Source organism: Marmota flaviventris, chromosome 1 (genome assembly GCF_047511675.1).
Source record: "Marmota flaviventris isolate mMarFla1 chromosome 1, mMarFla1.hap1, whole genome shotgun sequence".
In the NCBI taxonomy this organism is placed as follows: Eukaryota; Metazoa; Chordata; class Mammalia; order Rodentia; family Sciuridae; genus Marmota; species Marmota flaviventris.
The window spans coordinates 215,482,150-215,502,804 of record NC_092498.1 but is presented as its reverse complement, the minus strand read 5'-3'; the positions used below and the strand labels follow the sequence as shown (position 1 = coordinate 215,502,804).

The 20,655-nt window shown below is 57.8% G+C and overlaps 1 protein-coding gene across 1 annotated transcript in view; it reads right to left on the bottom strand.

Moving 5' to 3' along the window:
- The window catches only part of Fbn3 (fibrillin 3), a 64,983-nt gene extending 47,939 nt beyond the window's left edge, over positions 1-17,044 (bottom strand). Inside the window, exons 1-19 of the mRNA XM_027954874.2 lie at positions 17,003-17,044; positions 14,280-14,496; positions 12,640-12,853; positions 12,446-12,528; positions 11,781-11,879; positions 11,524-11,619; positions 11,210-11,305; positions 9,425-9,622; positions 9,178-9,303; positions 6,372-6,524; positions 6,112-6,294; positions 5,308-5,451; positions 5,110-5,229; positions 4,894-5,019; positions 3,063-3,185; positions 2,545-2,820; positions 2,267-2,320; positions 1,114-1,239; positions 907-1,032 (exon numbers count right to left, since the gene is read on the bottom strand). Coding sequence (XP_027810675.2) covers positions 907-1,032; positions 1,114-1,239; positions 2,267-2,320; positions 2,545-2,820; positions 3,063-3,185; positions 4,894-5,019; positions 5,110-5,229; positions 5,308-5,451; positions 6,112-6,294; positions 6,372-6,524; positions 9,178-9,303; positions 9,425-9,622; positions 11,210-11,305; positions 11,524-11,619; positions 11,781-11,879; positions 12,446-12,528; positions 12,640-12,853; positions 14,280-14,496; positions 17,003-17,044 — 2,602 coding nt within the window. The remainder of the gene's footprint in view (positions 1-906; positions 1,033-1,113; positions 1,240-2,266; positions 2,321-2,544; positions 2,821-3,062; positions 3,186-4,893; positions 5,020-5,109; positions 5,230-5,307; positions 5,452-6,111; positions 6,295-6,371; positions 6,525-9,177; positions 9,304-9,424; positions 9,623-11,209; positions 11,306-11,523; positions 11,620-11,780; positions 11,880-12,445; positions 12,529-12,639; positions 12,854-14,279; positions 14,497-17,002) is intronic.
- Positions 17,045-20,655: the final 3,611 nt, after the last annotated feature.

The following is a 20,655-nucleotide window of genomic DNA, read 5'->3' as shown; positions in this document are numbered from 1 at the left end:
CCACAGGTGAAGGGTTCAGTCCCATAAGACTGCCCCCCACCCAGGTAGGTGGCATTCAAATCCAGGCCTCCAGAGCTTCTGACTGGCTAGCCAGGAACTGCGGGTTCCCAGAGCCTCTTCCATGGTTAGCTGGAGGCTCACAGAACTCGGGGAAGCACTGGACTTCCGTTTCCTAGCACACTCCAGGGGAGCTCACAAACATGGCCAGAGGATGAGGTATCGGGAAGCAGGTGGGGAGCTCCAGGCGCCGCTGCCATTTCAGCTATCTGAAAGCTCCCCGGGCCACATAATTCTGGGATTTTGATGGAGGCTTGGTGATGTAGGCATGACTAACTCCATCTCCAGCTCGTCTTCCATTCCCAGAGGTTGGAGGGAGCATGGAAAGCTCCCAGCTTCTAATCATGGCTTGGTCTTTCTGGTGACCAGCTGCTTCATCAGAACCAAACACCTTTCTACCACCCAGGAAATCCCAAGAGATTCAGAACTCCATGTCGGGACTCAGGGTCAAAAACCAACCATTAGGACTCAAGATGCTCCTAGAATCTTTACTGCTCAGATTACAAGAGGGTTTGAAGCACTGTGCCAGGAATATGGCCCAAAATATGTTTATTATAAATCAAACTCAGCCCCCGTGCATGAATGCTGATGTGCAGGGTCTCAGGAGCATGCATGGTGTGGACCGGTGACTCTAAAGGGGGTTGTGGCATGAGAGAGATAAAGTGAGACATAGGAGGAAAATGGAGAATGGACAGAGGTCAGGGTGTGGCAGGGGGTCAGCCCAGGAAGGGAGCAGGTGGCCCGGCCGTGTAGAGCCTGTGTGTGCACACACCACATGCAGCATGTGTATCTGCTTGTGTGTTTGTGTGTCCCGTGTGTGCTGCCAGAAGTGTGCCCGGTACCCTGTACCTTCACAGGTCTCTGTATCCTGCCGGAAGCTGAAACCCTGGGGGCAGGAGCAGCTATAGCTACCAGGGCTATTCCGGCACCTCCCGTTGTCACACAAGAGACTGTTGAGGGCACACTCGTCCACGTCTGTAGGGTGGGGTTGGAGAGAGGGATCAGGGGTCTGCCGTGGGAGGAGCCCACCCCCTGACCAGTGGTGGGCATGCTCACCGATGCACTCCTTGCCTGTGGCTCCTGCCTCATAACCCAGGTTGCAGATGCAGCGGTAGCTGCCCCTAAGGTTCTCGCACATGCCATTGGTGCAGACCTCGGGATCAAGGGCACACTCGTTGATGTCTGCAGCAGGAGGAGAGAGACAGCAGCTGCACGGGCTCTCCGGGGGTCTCCCCCAGGTTGGAGTTCCAGCCCAGACCTTGCTTCACTTCTCCCCTTACCAGGGTTGCCCAGCCTTGGCCCTGTTGACCTTGGGGGCAGGATCATTCCTTACTGTGGGTGGGGGGACATCCTGCACCTTGCAGAATGTTGGGGCAGCATCCCTGGTTTCTACCCATGAGATGCCAGACATTGCCAAATGTCCCCTGTCCCCAGTTTGGAAGGCATGGAGTAGACATTTGTATAGCATCCCTTAATATAATACAGGTGGCCCTCAGTGTCTGTGGGTTCTACATCAGTGGATTCAACCAGTCCAGGATGGAAGACGTTCAGAAAATAGCTGCATTCATACTAAACATGTATAGATTTTTATTGTGTGACTGGTGCTAGGGATGAATCCCAGGGCCTCGCACATGTTAGGCAAGCACTGTACCACTGAACTGCTGCCCTGACCTTTTTATTTTATCTTGAGACAAGGTCTCACTATATTTCCCAGGCTGGCCTCCAACGCGTGATCCCCCTGCCTCAGCCTCCTGAGTGTGCACCATCATGCACAGATTCTCCCCCCTTGTCATTATTCCTTAAACAATGCAGTGTGACAACCATGTGTACAACATCTACATAGTATTAGGTGTTCTAAGCCATCTAGAGATGATGTAAAGTCTATGAGACTTCTTCAAACCAAGGAATGCCAAGGATCACCATCAAATAAATCACTGAAAGCAAGGGGTGAGGTAAGCCTGGAACAGATGCTCCCTCGTGGCCTCAGGATGACCCAGCCCTGCCTGTACCTGGACCTTGAACTTCTGGCCCCCAGGATCCCCAAGAGGATGAACTTCCGTGGTTGGAGGAGCCAGTCTGCAGTATGTGGTTACGTACTTGATTATGGCAGCTCTGGCGGACAATACAGTTCCCAGCCACACCCCGCCTCTACCTGGCAGCACCGGTCAACAGCACGTTGGCCGGGGATGGGGGAGCTGCACCCACTTACCTCGACCATCCGTGGTGATGCCAAGTCCGCTGCTGCACAGCACCTGGAACTCGGCTGCGGGGGAAGAGCCAGGGAAATGGGTCGGGAGGTCAGCCATTGTAGACTTTCAGCCACATTCTTGACCCTGACTCTTCGGTCTTGGGCAAGAGTCTGGGGCTAAGATGTGCCGCCCACATCCCCAAAGGGAGATCAACCCCCTTTCGTCTCTTCCCTTTCCTGGACCAAAGAAACGGCCCAGGACCAAGGAGGTGGGTGGGGACAGGCAACCAGAGGCTTACCAGAGTTCTTGGCAGGACAAGGTTGGCAGGGATCCCCAAACCCGTGGTCTGGGCTGACGCAGCAGCACTCAGATTTGGTGACTGTTCCCGGGAAGGGGCGGGCGCAGGATCCCTTATGCACGGCTCCGAAGCAGGTGCTGCGCACGTGGGTGTCCACACAGGCGCGGCCATCCGCGCCCACCGCCAGCCCCCCCAGGCACTGGCAGAGGAAGGAGCCCTGGGTATTGGTGCAGTGGCCGTTCATGCAGATGCCTGGCGTCTGGCACTCGTCCATGTCTGGGATAAGTGGGACCCATTGGGACCTGCCCCCTTCCCCCTCACCTCCCATTGCCCGTGCTTCCCTCTCTGCCCCCTCATCCTCCCCCACCCTCCTTTCTCCCTCCCCATTTTTCTTCCCTTCTTTTTCCTTCTCCTTTTTCTCTCCTCACCTCCTTCTCCTAGTCCTTCCTCTCTTCTCTTTGTCCCTCCTCTTCCTTCCCCCTCCCGGCCACCCTCTGCTGGTCGGAGTCCAGCCTCACCCTCGCAGTAGCGGCCACCAGGTGCCAGCAGGAAGCCAGGTTTGCAGAGACAGGTGAAGCTGCCGTTCTCATTGATGCACACGCCGTTGAGGCACATGGTGTGGGTGGCACACTCGTTGTGGTCTGGGGACACCGGGAGAGGCTGGGTCCAGGGAGGGAGGCCACCCTATCCTGTTGACCAGCCCCTCTCTCTCTCCTCCAGGACTCAGGGCCGAGCCTTTGAAGGACCCTCCCTGGGATGTGACAGCCCGTGACTGTCCGTTACTTGTTTCCTTTACTAGACACAAGGATGCTCAGGCCCCATACGTAAAGGGGTGGCGTTGGCCTGGAGCCTAGGCACAACCTGCCATAGACTTTAATTATCTCTAGACGACTGACAGTAACCAATATGATATATATACCATAGCAAATTTTATATTATGTTTATTTTGCCACTTAAAAAAAAGTGCGAAACAAAATTTTCTTTTAAATAGGCGAAATGATGATTGTGTAACCCTGGGAATGTACCCAAAGCCACCAATTATTCAGTTTCAAATGATTACATTTAAATAAAGTACATTGAAAAAAATTTAAGTAAATTATTCACTTTAAAGCGATTCAATTTATGTCACGTGAACTTCACTTCAATTTTAAAAAAAGGTGAAAGTCAGCTAATGAAAAAACAATCTAATCTAAAGCAATGTGGCAAGTGAGGAGATGAGTTGCTTCCCAAAGTGTTGTTATGTACACTAACGGATAGCACATACAGAAGGGGAAAAAGAAAAGACGGGAGCAGTGGTGCACATCAGTAATCCCAGCAGCTTGGGAGGCTGAAGCAGGAGGACCACAAGTTTGAGGGCAGCCTCAGCGACTTAGTGAGGACTTAAGAAACTTATTGAGACCCTGTCTCAAAATAATATAAAAAATAATATTTTTTATACCCTAGTATAAAAAAATCCCATACAAAAATTGAAAAAAAAAATCCCTTACAAAAATTGGTATGTGAATGTTCATAGCAGCATTATCCCTAAGGTTGAAACATAGATATAACCCAAATGTCCATCAATGGATGAATGCAATGTGCTTCCTTCATACAGAGAAATATTATTCAGCCATGAAAAGAAATGAAGTACAGACACATGCTACAGGTGGAGGATGCTCAGCAAAAGAAGCCAGACATAAAAGACCACATAGTATGTGATTCCATTTATAGAAAATGTCCATAATAGGCAAATTCAGAGAGAGAGGAAGTGGATCCGCCTGATGTCGAAGGCTGGAGAGCGGAGAGTGGATTAGGAAGGAAGTAGTAATGGACCGGGGCTTTATTTTTTAAGTAGTAAAGATGTCCTAAACTTACATTGTGGTGATGCTTGTACAACTGTGCATTTACTAACAACCACTGAACTGCAGGTTTTCAATGGTGATTTATGGTATGAAAATTATACAAGAAAGATGCTTTAAAATCCTTCCATAGAAGGGACTTTGGAGGCAGATCTTCTCACAAGGTGACTAAAGAAAGGAGGGGGACCCCACTGAGCACGGATCCAGACCCTACCCAAACCCCTCGGGCAGCGAAGAGCTGGGTGCTCTCCAAGGTCCTGATCCCACCCTCTCTGCAGCCAGTCCTTCTGGGCTGTCCTGGGACAGGGAAGGTCCCCAGTTCAGGCCCAGGATTAGGCATTAGACTGCTTGGTCTCACCCAGAGACCCCTTCTTACAATTCATGGAAATAATTTGGGGCGATGGAGAGAAGCAATGTTTAGGGTGGGTCTGGGGTGGGCTCTGGGTCAGGAGTGGACTCCAGGTGCTGTGGGGCCTGGAAGTCCCCTGCCACCCAGCCAGCCTCTACTCACCCACGCAGTTCCTGCCGTCAGGGCTGAGCTCAAAGCCCGCGTGGCAGACACACCGGAAGCTACCCTCCGTGTTGACACAGCGGCCAAGATGGCAGAGGCCGCCACTCACAGTGCATTCATCCACATCTGGGAGGAGGCGGCAGGTGGGCGGTCAGGAGGGGCCCCACCCGGCCAGGCTCCCCTCCCCTCCCCCACTCTCAGGTGGACGGGGCGTACCCACGCACGCCTGCTTGGTGAGTGTGGCCTGAAAACCCTCGTGGCACCGGCAGTGGTAGGAGCCGGGGATGTTGACACAGTCACCACGGTGGCAGGGGCTGCTTGAGCATTCGTCCACGTCTGCAGACAGAGGACCCTGAGCTCCAGCCCGGCAGAGCACGCCACCCTGCCCAGCCCACCCTGCCCGTCTGCTCTCACCAATACACTCGCCCCGCACATCCTGGGTGTAGCCCAAGTTGCATTCGCAGTGGTAGCTGGCAGGGGTAGGCAGGCAGCGGCCGTTGAGACACAGGTTGGTGAAGTGCCGACAGATGTCAATGGTTTGGTTCAGAGTGGCTGTACCTGCACCGGCAGAGGCCCAGCCAGAGTCTCCAGGCTTCGCCTCTTGGCCCTGACCCCATCCCGTGTCCCAGCTCTCACACCTGAGCCCAGAGTCACACCTTAGATTCAGATCCCCACCCTAGGGCTAGACCCCACCCCCTGGGCCAAGACCCCCAACCCAGGCTGAAGGAAAAGGAAAGACTCGCAGGCTGGGTCCAAAGCCTGATCTTGAAGACAAGCGCCCCAGCTGACCCCACTCCCAGACAGTCCAGGCATCCCTCTGTATCTCAGGGTTGGGTCCAGGGACCCCCACATTCACCAAAATCCACAGATGCTCAAGTCTCTTACATAAAATGCCATAGTATTTGCATTAAACCTACACGCAGGCTCGCAGACTTTCATTCATGTCTGGGTGACGTGTTATCTTACAACACATGTGCTATGTAAAGAAAAACACCTGTACCTATTCAGTACAGATGTGATTTTTCCCCCAAAATATTTTCTACCCATGGTTGGTTGAATTTGAGGCTGAGAAACTCCCAGATCCAGAGGTTGACTGTCCTTTCTTCCCTGCCACCCAGGCCACTCCAAAGCACTGACCGACTCAGAGAGCAGCCCCCTCTCCTTGTCCAGGGCCTCTCCCCTGGTCTTGGAACCCTCCTGCCAAGTCCCAGGACTTACCACTGTTGGAGGTAACAGGGCCCAGACTGGGGACCCCACGCCCACCGGAGCTGTGAGGCCCGTGTCGTGCCGGCCCCGGAACAGGACCCACACCATTGGGTCCGAAGCCCGAGAGGCCTGGGAAGGGTCCCGGGTGAGAGGGCAGCAGCGGGAGCCCCTGAGCGCAGAGTCGCTGGAACTCAGCTGCAAGAAACAGGGTTTGAGATCAGGCGCTCAGCCCTGCCCAGGGGCCACCAACTGAATCTCAAGCTCTCACTCACCAGAGCCCCGCGGAGGACACAGCTCAGGGACTGGGCCAGCTGCCCAGCACCGGCCCTTGTCACAGCAGCACTGCTGGTGAGTGTAATGACCGGCAAGGTCTCCAGCACAGAGGCCCCCGATTAGTACGGAGAAACAGGCGCCCATCCGGAGGTCTGCAACGGGGCAGAGGTGGGCCCATCAGCACAGGGCAAGGGCGGGGAGCACCGGTCGCCAGACCTGAGTTCAACCCCAGGTGCGCCCATGCCACCTACGGGTGGAACGGACCTCCTTGACTGTGCCAACACCCACCGCACCTCAGGAGTGCTGCTTGCCTGTGACCCACCCTGGAGCAGCCAGCTGTCATTCTCAGGGAGAGTAAGAGGGACATTTGACCTTATTCAGATGAGGGTTCCAACATCTAAAGCTGGCACAGGTAGTAAGCTCGCTGTCAATACAGGTCCAACCACACCCAGGACGACCTCTTGACCGGGAGGGGCTGCCCAGCGGGACGTCGGGCAGGCACACTGAGACTGCCCTGTGTGTCCTCCCCGGCCGGCCTTGGGTGTTACAGAGAAGCCCAGGAGGCTGCGACTTTGAGAAGGGTCCCAGAGGGGCAAGGCGGTGGGTCGACAGCCACAGCCTCTGGGGAGACCGAGGCACAGGCTTCCTAGGGATGACCAGCATGGACACTCGGACACTCATCCACTTCCCACCAGGCCGCCGGGCCCCCTGGCTCTGTGTAGGGGTCAGATTTCTCAGGCTTTGGCTGAAAGAGCATATTTTTAGTTTAAAACCCTGCAAATCTTGGCTGGTGGCCCATGGTTGAGAAAACCCTCCCACCGGCTGGGCGGGCCGCTGGCAGCTACCCCTGGCCAAGCTGGGAAAAGTGGCGAATGTTTCCACCTCCTCAGTCCCACTCTGTGCACCTGGGGCCCCCCAGGCACATGTGTGGGTGTAGGGGCTCAGCAACAGCTCAGCCTGGAAAAGGGGGCTGGGCCTGCCCAGACAAGGAGAGGTCAAGAGCTCGTTCAAGGTCACCCAGCTGCTAAACCTAAAGAAGGATGGGAAACCAGATTCCCAGCCCCAGGGGATCCAACAGGAGGCTGCCTCTCAAACAGGGAAGAGACAGCGTAAGAATTTTAATGGAGATGGTGCTGCTCTGGCTGTGACCAGTCCCTGCCGAATGGCCCTGCTCAGCTTCCCCAGCTCCCTCCCTGTCTTGATGAGTGTGTGTCAAATGCCCTCTATGAACCTGCAGATCACAACTCCTACCTTACTTAATCCCCACAACTCCATGAGGTCGGGACTACTATCAGCCCATTTTATAGGTGAGGAAACTGAGGCACAGAGAGGTTATACAGTCACCCAGTGTCTCAGAGTCTGGGAGCAGCTCAGCTGGTATTCAGAACCCAAAACGGAATGCAAAGTCCCTGCTCTGAGGCAACCAGACTTGCTCAAATGCAGGCTCTGCCCTGAGGAGCTGGGGGAGGGTCCAGGGGATGTGCCCACAGGCGCCTCTCCATGCCAGCCACCATAACCCCCAGAGGTGGAGGCCTGAAGAGTCGTCCACCGCAGCCTGGCCACACTCCAAACATAACATCCCCGCCCTGCCTGGTATAGGCCCAGCCAGAGGGGTCTGGGTGATGCTGGGAAACTGCCAAGTCCCCTTCCCTGCCCACCCCTCCCCACACCAGGACCCCGCCCCCCCCCAGCATCCACATTCCCAGCTAACCCCGTGGACCCCACTCGACTTCCAGGGCCTGACAACCAGCTCCTCTAGAAAGCAGGGAGAGCGGGTGGTGCCCCCAACAGCCAGGTGGGGTGTGGGGAGTGCAGGAGGGTGGGCATGGGGGGGCACGAAGCCAGAGACTCCCATCCTGGCTAGGGGTCTGAGGAGTGGCTGTGGTCCTGTCTCTGTTCTGAACTTGATCCTCCATCTTCAAAATGGGGTGGGGGAAGGAAAGGAGGTGCTTCTGACGAGGTGGGAGAGGGATGGAGTGTGGGGACAGACCTGCAGGTGGACAGCGGGGCATCAGGATGGGGAGGGAGGGAGGGAGGGCAGGGAACAGACATAAATTTGAAAGTTAGAGGACGGTGGGGGGGTGGGGGGGGTGCATAGTGATGAGGCTTAGGGTCAGTGGGGAGTTCAGAGATGGAGGCTAGATGGCAGGGGGCACGGAGATCAAAGCTAGAGGGTCAGCAGGAGGCCTAGAGATGAAGGCTAGAGGGTGGAGGGACACAGAAATGAAAGGCAGAGGGTCAGAGGGGGGCATAGGGATCAAAGCCAGAGGGTCAGGGGAGGCCTGTGGGGGAGGGGCAGGGATCCAGAAGGGCAGAGAGTCTGAGGGGCAGAGGGCCATGGGGGTGGGTCAGTGCAGCAGAGTGCTGGAGAGCACAGAGGGCCCGCGGCTCCCCAGCTGAGGCTCCCAGAGCCCAGAGGCTCATGGGTAGGGAGCCAGGAAGCCTCAGGGGATGGGAACCGGCACAGAGACCCGAGGGCAGGAAGAGCTGAGGACCAGAGCGTGGCAGAGAGATGAGCAAGGGACCTGTCTCCCACCCACCCTCTCCCCTCAGCCCCATCTGGAGGGCCTCACCCAGGCAGCGGGTGCCATCCAGGCTGCCGATAAAACCTCGGGGACAGGAGCACACGTAGCTGCCAACGGTGTTGGTGCAGTCGCCCCTGGAGCAGAGGCCGGGGACGCTGAGACACTCGTCCACATCTGTGCAGACAGACCTGGTCAGCGCGCCTCCCCAGCCAGGCCCTCCACCTTCCCCGGGGGGAAGCCCGGGTGCCCGGGCAAGAGCAGGTCCCAGGCCGTGCTCCACCTTCACACTTCGCGCCACTGTCGCTGAGCCGGTGTCCAGCTGGGCAGCGGCACTCGAAGGAGCCCACGGTGTTGATGCAGCTGCCCCCCTGGCACAGGCCTGGCACCGCCCGGCACTCGTCCACATCTGCAAGGAAGAAACCCAGGAAGGGAGCGAGAGGCCATCAGAAGGAGGACCCGAGGTGCCACAGGCTCCAACCGGCCCTGGCTCCCAGGGCTTCTGTTCCCCCTCGAGGACACCCACTCACCCTGACAAGCCCCGGTGCGGACACTGGGGATGAAGCCGCGGCGGCAGGGGTGCGGCTGTGCGGGGCACAGCTCACACGGAAGGCCCCAGGCACGGCCCACGGTGGCACAGCAGAGCGCCTTAGTGCACACGAGGCTGGTGGGCTGGCGCTGACACCCTTCAGGGCCCACTTGGCTAAAGCAGGGCCCTGTCCGGTAGTCTGTGGGGCAGACGGATATAAGCAGCTGGCCTCAGACTTACCCAAGTCCCTCCCCATTACCGTCCCAGCCTCTGTACCAACACACTGGGCTTTTTCCTGCCCACCAGCCTCTGCTCCTCCATTCTCTCTCCATTCCCTACTTAATGATCCACTCATCCTTCAAAATCCTTTCTCTTCAGGACTCCTCAGCTAGCCTCCAAGCCAGAGGCCATGATCTCCAAGCCCACAAAGCTCAAGGTCTGTCTGGACCCCGTCCCCCCTTCCAGCAGGGACCATGGAAGCCAGCTGGGGAGGGTCTCAACCCTGAGCATATACCTGGCCCTGCCAAGTCTCCCAAATTTTGGAGGGAGTCACCATCTGCCCCAGTGCTGCATCCCTGAATCCCAGGGCCCACCCTGGGGAGCCACAGCGTTTCCCCAACTGCCAACTGAGGTGACTTCCTGTCTCCACCTTCCAGATGTTTCCAATATAGAGGCTGGCAGTCCACCAAGGAAGCCCCTCCCAGAAGAAGCCAAAGTCACCCTCTACCCCGGCCTCTTATGGAGAAGGGGCTTCAGAGACCCCCTGTGGGCCCGAGTCCCCAAGACCTGCCCCTCCCTGTCCACTGTCCATTGCCGACCCCTGGCCTCTCCTCTCCCCCTCTGGAATCCAGGTCACCCCCAAGCCCCTGCAGCTTCTGATTCATCGCTATACTCTCTCCACCCAGCCTCTGTCACGGATGGGAGGGTCCCTGCTCCCTCCCATGACTGCGTCAGTCCCAGGCCCCTGGAGGTCTTCACCTTCCTGGGGTCCCTGGTCACACCGGGTGCCCTGATGCCCTCTGCACGGCCCAGCACCCCCGGGCCTTGCACCCCTGTTCTTTCCCCTTCTCCGTCTCCTCGGGCTCCCTGACCTCTGTCTGCCCTGAAATGCCCAGGCGGCCCCCTCTCTGCTGCCCCCCTCCCCATTTCCCAGGGAACCTCAACTGACCCCTGCAATTCCTCAGAGGGCACAGTGATGGCTCTGTCTCCCCCTGCCCTGGCCCCTGCTGCCCACCCTCTCCCCAGCTGTCAGACCAGACCTGGGGTTCACGGTTCACTCCATCCAACCCCCATCCAGCCTTCCCCAAGACATCAAGACAGTACTGCTTCCACCCTCTTAATTTAGGTGACCCCACGTGGGTTTGTTTCATGAGCCAGGGTTCAGCCAAGGGGGGATTATTTATCTCATGAACTCCTACAGATCCTCTGAGGTCCAACTGAGGGGGCCCCTTCCCCTAGGAAGCCCTCCCCAACCCCCTTCCCTGGACCCCATGATTTCTCTGCCCTTCACAGTCCCCTCATCGTGGCACTGACCCCTCCTCAGAATTTTCTGTAACTGGGCTGCGTCCTCCTGTCCCTCAGACCGACATGTTGCTTAGGCTCCAACACGGGGCCTCGCACACAGCCAGGGAATAACAGATGTTTTGGAAAACGGATGAGCAAATGAAAGAAATGTCCTCAGACTGCCCCTGCAGCAGGACTCAGGCCAGCTGGACCCTCTCAGGGCCAGGCCATATCTCAGCCACTGCCAGGAAACACCCTTTCCTCCCCTGGGTCCCCTTGGTACCTCTCTCACACTGAGGCCCCATGAAGCCGTACACACAGGCGCAGTGGTTGGGACCAATGCAGCGGCCGCCATTATAGCAGCCCCGGGCACAGACGGCTGTGGAAGGAGAGGAGAGAGAGACGAGAGGTCCCCCAGCCCGCAGAGGGAGCTGGGGCCCCAGCAAGACTGTCTGCACCCAGGAATCCCCACCATCTGACCCAGATCGAATGATAAGGCTGTGGCCCTCCAATCCCTGGTCCTCCATGAGGGACGTGTGGGCAGTGGGCAGAAGCTGCAGGACCCACCCTCTGGGAACCAGTCCTGGGGGTACTCACGCTGTCCGCACACAGTGCCCGTGTAGCCTCTTTGGCACAGACAGGACTCTCCCTGGCAGCTGCCCCCGTTCATGCAGTTCACACTGCACCCTGGCCCTAGGGTCCAGGAGGGACAGACATGAGGTGAAGCTGCCCAAGGAAGATGGCCAGGCCAGGCAGCCCAGCCCAGTCCAGCCTTCGGCAAAGCCAGCCAGGGCTCCTCGTGGCACCCAGAAGCCTGGCCCTTCTCCTCCCACAGAAGCCCGTTTCCCTCTCACCTCGGCTCACCCCGCAGCTGGGGGCCAGCGTCCCATCGGCACAGGTACACAGGTTGGGCTGGGAGCAGAAGCCCTCACCGCAGGCGTGCCTGCAGACGGCTGGAAGGGCAGAGTGAGGCGGTCAAGGCCAGGGTGGATCCTGCGCCAGCCCTGCTCCATGGGTCCCCAGGCCAGCCGGAGCACTGGGCGGATATTGCCCGTCATCCAGCTCAGCATCCACATGGGATGTCCCCCAAGTCTTGGTCTGAGTTGGGCAGGTGGTGTGACCCCAGCTGTAGCTCTGGGGTTCCACTGGAACCATTGGGAGAGATCCCTGGGCCAGAAGTACTGAGCACAGGGCGGAGGGTGGAGGGGCTGGGCCTTGGCGTCTCCTGGGAGGGGACTCAGATTCCAGAGAGAAAGAGAGATGGGGGTGGGGGTAGCAGAGACAGACGGAGAGACCAAGAAAGGGACCCAGACTTAGCCATAGGGACAGAGAAGAAGAGACAGGGAGGGGAGACTGTGGGGCAAAGGAAATGAGCTCGGGGACCCAGGAGGCAGGCACCATTCCTGCCATTCACCAGAGCCCCCCAGGGTCACTCGAGAACAGGGCTGGGCTTGCTGGCAGAAGGCAGGTAGGACAGATGCCCCAACACCCCTGTGTCACCCCCATTTCCAGCACTCACGCACGACACACTGGCTCCCACCAGGCAGCGTCCTCCAGCCAGGGCAGCAGTAGGGGTGAAGGCGTGAGCCACACACATTTGGCCTTCAGGGAGAGTACAGCAAGGCTGATAAGTCTTACCCTGTCCCCTGGGCAGTCCTCCAGGACAGCCCTGCCCACACCCAAGGGTCTGTCTGCATCCTAGGTTCCACGTACCCCTGCAAGATGCCGGGGCTGCCTCGTCTCCGCACACGCCCAGGACCTGCAGGCTCCATGGCCCCATCCCAGTGGCCATGGCCACCCACCATGCATGACAGGACCACCCAGGCCAGCAGGAGCTGAGCTCGGGGTCCCCAGGCCATGGTGAGAGCTCCAGCATCTCTCCTTGCTAAATGCAGGTTCTCCCCAGTCATGATGTGTCCTTTGGAGGCTGCGGAGAGGAAGTAGAGTCAGCCCCAGGGAACACCCTGGCAGAGGGGCACTGCACAGAACTGGGAATGGTTGGGGAGGTTGCTGGGATGGGGCAGCCCTGGGAGACCATGTGGCTCCTTAGGGAGCCAGGGGATACATCCAGCCCTGACTTGGGAGCAGGCAAACCATCAGGGCAGCCTTCTTGGAAGAGATGTGATGCCTCAGATGGAATTAGCCAGGACAAAGGTCCTGGGGTAGAAGGAGCACAGCAAAGCAGAGGCAGGGTATGTGTGGAGGAGGAAGGCAGGGGAGAGGGGGCCAGGTGGGGCCAGGTGTTGCAGGAGTGGGTACAGCTATGTAATGGAGCTTCTACTTATGTCAGGGGAGACGAAGAGCCTTTGAGAAGCTTTGAGCAGGAGCAACAAGGGGAGACATGGTGTTAGATGGAGCCAGTGAGGGTCCCAGAAGGAGACAGGGAATGGGTGGCAGAGCCCGAGCTGCAGCTGAGCAGAGGGAGGGAAAAAGGACCCGGGTTCTCCCCGCCCCAAAGTGTCTGGCTCTTTGCTTGTTCACGAAGAACATGGGGACATGGACCATGGCCGGTGAAGATGGCCAGTCAAAGGTTTGGAGAGGGAAATACAGCACCGGGAGGTGAGAAGCCAGACCAGGTGGAACTCCGGGCCCCTTCCAAGGTTCTACTTTCCAAATCTGGGAGAGGAATTGGCCTGGGGGGCGGGGAGGGAACGGGCTGGGAGAGCTGGGTGGGTTTGAGGGTCCCCCTCTCTGGGCCTTGGGGTCCCGTAAAAATCGGACCAGATGGCGCCAACTCTTGTCAACTTTGTAGGACAGGCCGGACGGGGAGGGGCGCCCTTTCTGACTTCCAAGTTGGCCGGGCCAGTTGTGGCTCCGAGGACGCCTTCTCCAGGCAGCCCCTGGGACTGCGGGCCCTCGCTCCCTCTGGCTGGGGGTCTCCAGCCTGGCCCGACACGACCCCTACCCTCCCTGCATCCGAGAGCCGCGCCCCGGAGTTGGGCAAATGAATGAGCCTGGACGGCGCACGCGGCGCGGACGCGGAGCTGCGAGGCCGCGGGGCGCAGAGTCCCGGGCTCGGCCCTGGAGGAGCGAGCGCGCCCCCGGAGTCCGCCGGCCGCGATCTCCACCCGGCAGGGCCGAGGATGCACGGTCCCCGGCCACCACCGAGCCCGACTCCGCCTTCACCTGCGGATCGGGGACCGAGCCCCTCCCGCCGGGCGCCGGGTCCCCGCCACCCACCCCGGCGCCGAAGGGAAGGCGGAGAGGGGAGGGGGCTGGGCCCGGGGCTGCCCGCCGCAGACAAAGGAATCCCCTCCCCCCTCCCGCGCCCGCTCCCCTCCCCCGCCCCGCTCGCCCGCCCCCGCCCCCGCGTCCAGGGTGTCGCCCGGCGCTGGCCCCGCTCCCTCCCTTACCTGCCCGGCGGCGCGCGTGGAGGCTGCACCGCGGGCGGACGCGCGGGGCTGGGCTCTGCAGGGCCGGGTCCCGCAGCGCTGGGGGCCCGGGGCAGGAAGGCGAAACCGAGAGGCCGAGCCCGCCGCGCTCCCGGCCCAGAGTTGGGGGCGGGAGGAGTTTGGGGGAGGGCGCGTTTGCACCTCGCAGCTCCCGGGGCGGGGGCGGGGGGCTCCGATCCTGGGCGGGGAGAGAGGCTGCAGCGGGGGAGGGCCTGGGGCTCCGGATGGAACTCCCGGGAGCTGGGGAGCTGGGGCTGCGCTGGGGGGGCGGGGGCCGCGTTTGGGGTTAGCGACTGAGTTGGAGGTGGCCCGGAGGTGGGGCTCTGACTTGGGGCGGCCTGGGCGACAGCCAGGACGGGGAGGTCCGGGCCTTACCTGGGAGGCCCTCCCACATTGCCTCCCCCTCCCTCGGGCAAGGAGAATTCCAAGGATGACGAGGGAACCTCACCTGGCACCTGGAGTCCAGATTCCTACTGAGACAGATCCCGAGGCCCCGAGAAAACCGGCAGAACGCTGAGCCAAGATGGGACGCGTTCCTGAGAAGAAGGTCCACATTTTTTCATCTGATTCCCAGAAATTCTCAGAAATGAAGAATTGGAAAGAGAGAGACTTTTTCTTCTTCTTTTTTTTAAAATACATTTTATTATTATTGGTTTTTATTATTTATTTTTGGTGCTGAGGATGGAACCCAGTGCCTCACATGAGAAGGGCAAGCTCTCTGCCACTGAGCCACAACCCCAGCCCAACAGCGAGACTTTCAAATCTCTCCAAACTTCCTTTTCTCCACCTGCCAAAGAGACCAAACTTCAGCATTTTGGCTCCCTGTCTGGAATCCACACGCTAAGTGGAAATTTCTAAATTTCCCCACCATTTTCCTACCTTCGGGAACAGACACCCCACCAGTGGCAGAAGCTGTTGAACCTGCAGCTATTTCTCCATCCCGCAAACTCCTATGCAACTGGCAAAAACCAGTTCAAAAATCCCCTCACTCTTGCAGATTGTTAGTTTACCCTGTGGAAGTCCCAAAGCTCCAGTGCTGAACATGCCTCCATCCCAGAACTTCTAGAACCGTTATATATAAATAGCATATAACAACTTGAGCTAGCCTTTATTGGGTGTGAGACTCGCAGCTTGTCGGACTTGGTGCTAAGAATTTCATACACATCTTATTTAATCACCAGAAAAGCCTGTGAGGGAGATACTCGTATATAATTCCCACTTTACGGAGGAGTAAACTAAGGCACATAGAATGGAGTGGCTTGTCCAGCCTCACAAAACGACTGGGTGGTGGGTCTGGAATCCAAACCTGATCTCTTTGGGTCCGTCATCTTTGCTAGACTGATCCCGAGGGATCTGGGGGCTCTTATGAGCTGCCTCCTTTCAGGGGAGAAAAGTGGGTCCCTGGGAAATAGGCCACAGGGATGGACATGTGGAGGGTCTTGGTAAAGAGGTTTGGGGAGAGCGCTGGGGCGGAGGGAGACGACCCCCAGTCCTACAGACTTCCCTGGTGCTGCCCAGCATCGCACAACCCAGCTGGGATTCCCCAGACCCCGACACGACACGCCCAAATTAGAGGGAGAGGGAGAGGAGAAGGAGCTGATGAAAACCTAGGAGGCTCCGCAGAAGGGAGGGAGTGGGAAAAGAGGAGGGAAGTGGGGGGCGGGGAGGACACAGCCCAGGCAAAGGCCTGGAGGAAGAGAATGAGGAACAGGCCAGGGCTGAGTGAGCTGGAGCTTTGGGGACCACAGGGGACCACTGGGCTGAGAAGGGGCCAGGAGCACTCCAGAGCCCCCAGGAGGCTCTAGCCGCCTCTCAGGGGAGTCCTGGCAGTCTCACAGGAGAGGCATCTGCCACCAAGGCTGCACTGTGGGGACCCCAGGGCAGAACTGGGGGACAAGTTGAGGTCATTCAGGCCAAGGGAGCAGGGTCCCTGAGGCCTCTAAAGAAGGTCAAGTGGGATGGTGGGACCTAGGGAGCGTAGGCTCAGGAGGGAACCCCAGGATCCCAATGGCTTGGCTGTGACAGAGCTGTGGGGTTCCAGGGCGGGAGGGCCAGGGGTTATTGGGGACAGGGCAAGCTGCTTGGGACACTGCAGACACCCCTTCCCAGGGCCCTTTGCCAAGGTCCACCTTGGCCAGTTCTTCAGCCAACAAGTGAATCCTACACGGGGCACTGGGTCAGGTGCCAGGTGCTTTAGGAGCAGCCCAGCCTGTGCAGAAGGTGGGGACAGTCCCACCAGGGACACAGCATGGCCAAGGCAGCAGTGAGGAAGCCCAGAGGAGGCCCTTCTGGAGGAGGGGTCTGGAAGCCTCCCAGGGCTCTTTGGAAGAGAGGGCAGCAGCTTTGGGCAGCAGCTTGCTGTCATTAGCCCCCCACTCCTGTCCACCTTGTCTCTCCCAGTGGTTCTGCCCGTGGGATGCTGTCCACTCTGGTCTGTTACATTGCTGCCCATATCCATTTGATCATACTAACAGGGTTCTCACATGACACATCTTCACAAAGGGACATCCAAGATCTAAACAGACTCTCCATATCACAGTGCCACCCCAGGACTGTGACAAAGATAAAGCGCATCACACACTCTCTCCATCAAAGTGACACTACCAGCAAATTCTCATTCCCAGACATCTCTCTCAGTGTCACCTGTCATCGTAACGCTGGCTGTTTTCTGGTTGCTTCACTACCTGTAACGTGCGTGACATCTCTGCCACCTCTACTTCTTCCATTACGTTGTCAACTGTGAATGGTCAGTGGCACCTCATCCAGAGCGCTGGACATTGGCACTGACCAGTCCCAGCAGAAAGGGCTCCGAGTCACTGTAGAAGCCCCTCGGAGGCTGGGAAATTGGCAGCCAGCAGCCTCCACAGCTCTGGCCTCACACAGACACAGCCTGTGGCCTCCGGCTCTAGCCTCCGGGGCTGCTGGAAGACCCTGGAGTCTGGGAACCAGTAGCAGCTCAGCAAAGTGGAGCCCAAGGGCCACAGGGCCTCTGACGCCTGCTTCTGTAGGGGACTGAGGCATCTGCTGTCCTGTGTGGGGCATGTGTCACCTTCTTGTTGCAAAGGGAGCTGAGAAGATGGTGCCTTGGAATACCATCGTGGGCTCTGCCGATTTCTCAGACTCAGGGTCCCCCGATGGCTGGAGTTGGCACGGGCCCACCCCACTGTGTGATGCCCAGGCCCTTGACTCCCTCTCAAGTCAGCCCTACAGCTCCCGCTGCCCTCTCACTATACTGCATGCCTGCTGTCACCTGGCACTGTCATACACATTGTCCTTTGTCACCATAAGATGGCCCCTCTACTCATGACACCAACTCTTGGTGGTTGTTTTTTTTTTTTAATTACAATGTCACCTGTTGCTGTCAAACTGTCTCCCCATTGTTCCAGTTCCCAGCATTGCTTTGTCACCTGTTGCTGTCACATTGTCACACCATTAATGTCACCATGAGTCCTCCCCCACACACACACTGTCATCCTGTTCAGGTCACTCAGTCATTCCCGTCCCACCCCAGCCTCATCCTGCTCCTTTCTTTTCTGTGCTGTCCCAGAGCCCCTCTTGCCAACTCCACTGCCGGTGCCCAGAGAGCATCTCCCCAGCGTCCAGGCTCAGGGACGGGGGCAAGCTGGGCCTGGACAAGGAGACATGGCAGGAAGGGAGGTAGATGGCTGCAGTCTATGGTGTGTGGGGTGACCGCGCCGCCCAGACGGGGTGGCCTGGGGACAGAGCCTTCTTTGTCTGAGCTCAGGAAGCAGCTGGTGGAAGGGAGGATTGAGCACATGGCCTGAGTTTGGCCGGCTGCCTGGGAATGAGGCTGGGGGACTGGAGACCCAGGGGAGGCCCTGAGGAGGAGGCCAGGCTGGACGGGGAGGGCCAGGGAGAGAGGGAGGCCCTGGGAGCTTCCCCTCCCCACCCTATTGGTGGACCGCTCCCTGCCTGCTAACTGGACCCTCACAAGGACCGCAGGACGGCTCTGTTGTCCTCTCGCCACACAGATGGGGAAGCCGGGGCGCAGAGCCACCAGGGCACTCACCGGGTCCCCCGGCCAGGAAAGAGCACAGGCCATCTGGACGCAGGCCACAGAGCTGAACTCTTTCCCCGCTACGATTCGCATGTGTCCCTCGAAACTCAATTACTGGAAACTTACTCCTCAAATCCCTGTTAATGGTATTTGGAGGCAGGGCCTTGGGGAGATGAGGATTAGATGAGGTCCCTGGGGGTGCATCCCCCCAAGATGGAATTGGTGGCTTTTTTTTAAGGTAGGGTCTCCGTTTGTTGCCCAGGCTGACCTTGAACCCCTGGACTCAAGTCATCTTCCTGCCTCAGCCTCCTGAGTACCTGGGGCCACGGGCGCAGGCCACCCTGCTGGCTGCATGAGAGGCTTCATAGGAAGAGGGAGGGAGCTGGCGCCAGCAGCTTGCTGTCCCTCCACACCTGAGGATGCTGAAAGAGGCCCCACCCACAGCGGGCACCTGCTGCCTCCCTTTCCGGGATCTGGAATCAGGAGCTCAGTCCACTTATGAGAAGTATTCAGTTACAGCAGCAGAAAATGAACCAGGATGCTTCCCGGGGCCTGGTTCTCCCCATCCCGACCAACACAGGCCTCAGGGCAGAGGAGGGTGGGAGCAGCTTGTCGATGCCTGATACACACATGCACGTTGGTTGTGTTTATGAAATCAGCGCAGGGGCACAGCACGGCGGTGTAGTGCTTGCCTCACGTGTGCAAGGTCTTCGGAAACATAAGTACCTTTGTACATCATTCTGCACTTTCCTTTTTTTCCTCTTTGTGAAAGAAATTATTTTATTTGCAAATTCAATCGGAGATTATTTTTACTTCCTATTTCCTTTTATTGAGGTAAAACTCACATAACATACAAGTTGCCCTTTCAAGGGCCCTGAATACAATCACAGTCTTCTTTACACACTTCCTCTACCTAGTTCCAAGAGGTTTTTATCACCCCAAAAGGAAACCGTGCAGATCAGCAGTCTGTCCCCAGCCATCTCTCTGTCCCTGACAGCCACTAACCTAGATTCTGTCTCTGTGGGTTTGCCTACCCTGGATGCTCCTATAAATGAAAGTGTGCAGAATGTGACCTTCTAATCTGGTTTCTTTCACTGAGTGTCATGTTTTCAAACATGGGCAGCATCCCCCAGGGTCCATAGGTAAAGATCAGGTCTCCATGAAGGTGCTATGTACTGTTAGGAGGTGGGGCCTAATGGGAGGCCCGTAAATAATTGGGGGCATGTCCTTAGAAGGGACTGTGAGACCCAGGACTCTCAGCCACTCTCTGTTCTTGGTTAGACATGTGACTACTCACTCTCACCATTGCCATCAGCACCCCACCACAGACCCAAACAAATGGGGGTCGCCCCATCTTGGACTTGAACTCCAGAACTGTGAGCTGATAAACCATTTCTCTCTATTAAGTTGACCACTTCAGGTATTTCCTTACAGTAATGCAAAGGTGACTGGTACACATGGCCATGCTGGGCAGAAGGAGAGGTTGGAGAGTCGTTGGCCACAAAGACACTTGACGTCAGAGGCCGGAAACCCCAAGCAGAGAGGAAATCTGAACATTCTAGAGAGAGAAAAGGGAGCAGAGGAGATAAGGAGAGGCACATCCCCTGATCTGAAGACAAACAGGAGTCCTGAAACTCAGACGTCCCACCCGGGAAGGGACCTGCACCTGCCACATGCAGAAGGTCAGGATTGGAGGATTCAGAGGCAGTTTTAGGAGGCTCTTTGCTTCTGTAGCCACGAGAAGACAAGGGGAAGCCATCCTGCAGGGTGAAAGTCAGGAGTCTGGGCCCCCAGGAGATGTTCCTCACACCCATCAGGATGCCATTGTCAGTAAAGTGGAAAACAGTGAGTGTGGTGAACTCGTGCGGAAGCCGGTCCCTCCTGCATTGCGGCTGAGGGTGAAGATGGTGCAGTTTGCTGTGGTAAACAGCATCAGGGTTCCTCGAAAAGTTCAGCCTAGAGCTACCCTACAATCCAGCCGTTCCGACCTGGGCACGTGCACCTGGAAGGGCTCCAAACAAGATACCTGCACACAGGTGTCCACAGCAGCATGACTCACTGCTACCAAAGGTGGCAGCTCCCGAGGCCACCGATGGGTGGAGGGGCGGACACACCGTGGGTATCCGTGCAGCGGGGTGTGAGTCGGGGCTGCATTTTGATTCACTAATGATCTATGAGATTGTTATAAAACTGCCCTCCAGAAAGCTTTTCATGAGCTTCTTGGGGAAGCCGTTAACAAAGCTCCATGAACTGGGAGGCTCAGAGCCACAGAAATGTGGTGTCGTATCACTGTTTTGGAGGCTGGGAGTCAGTCTGAAA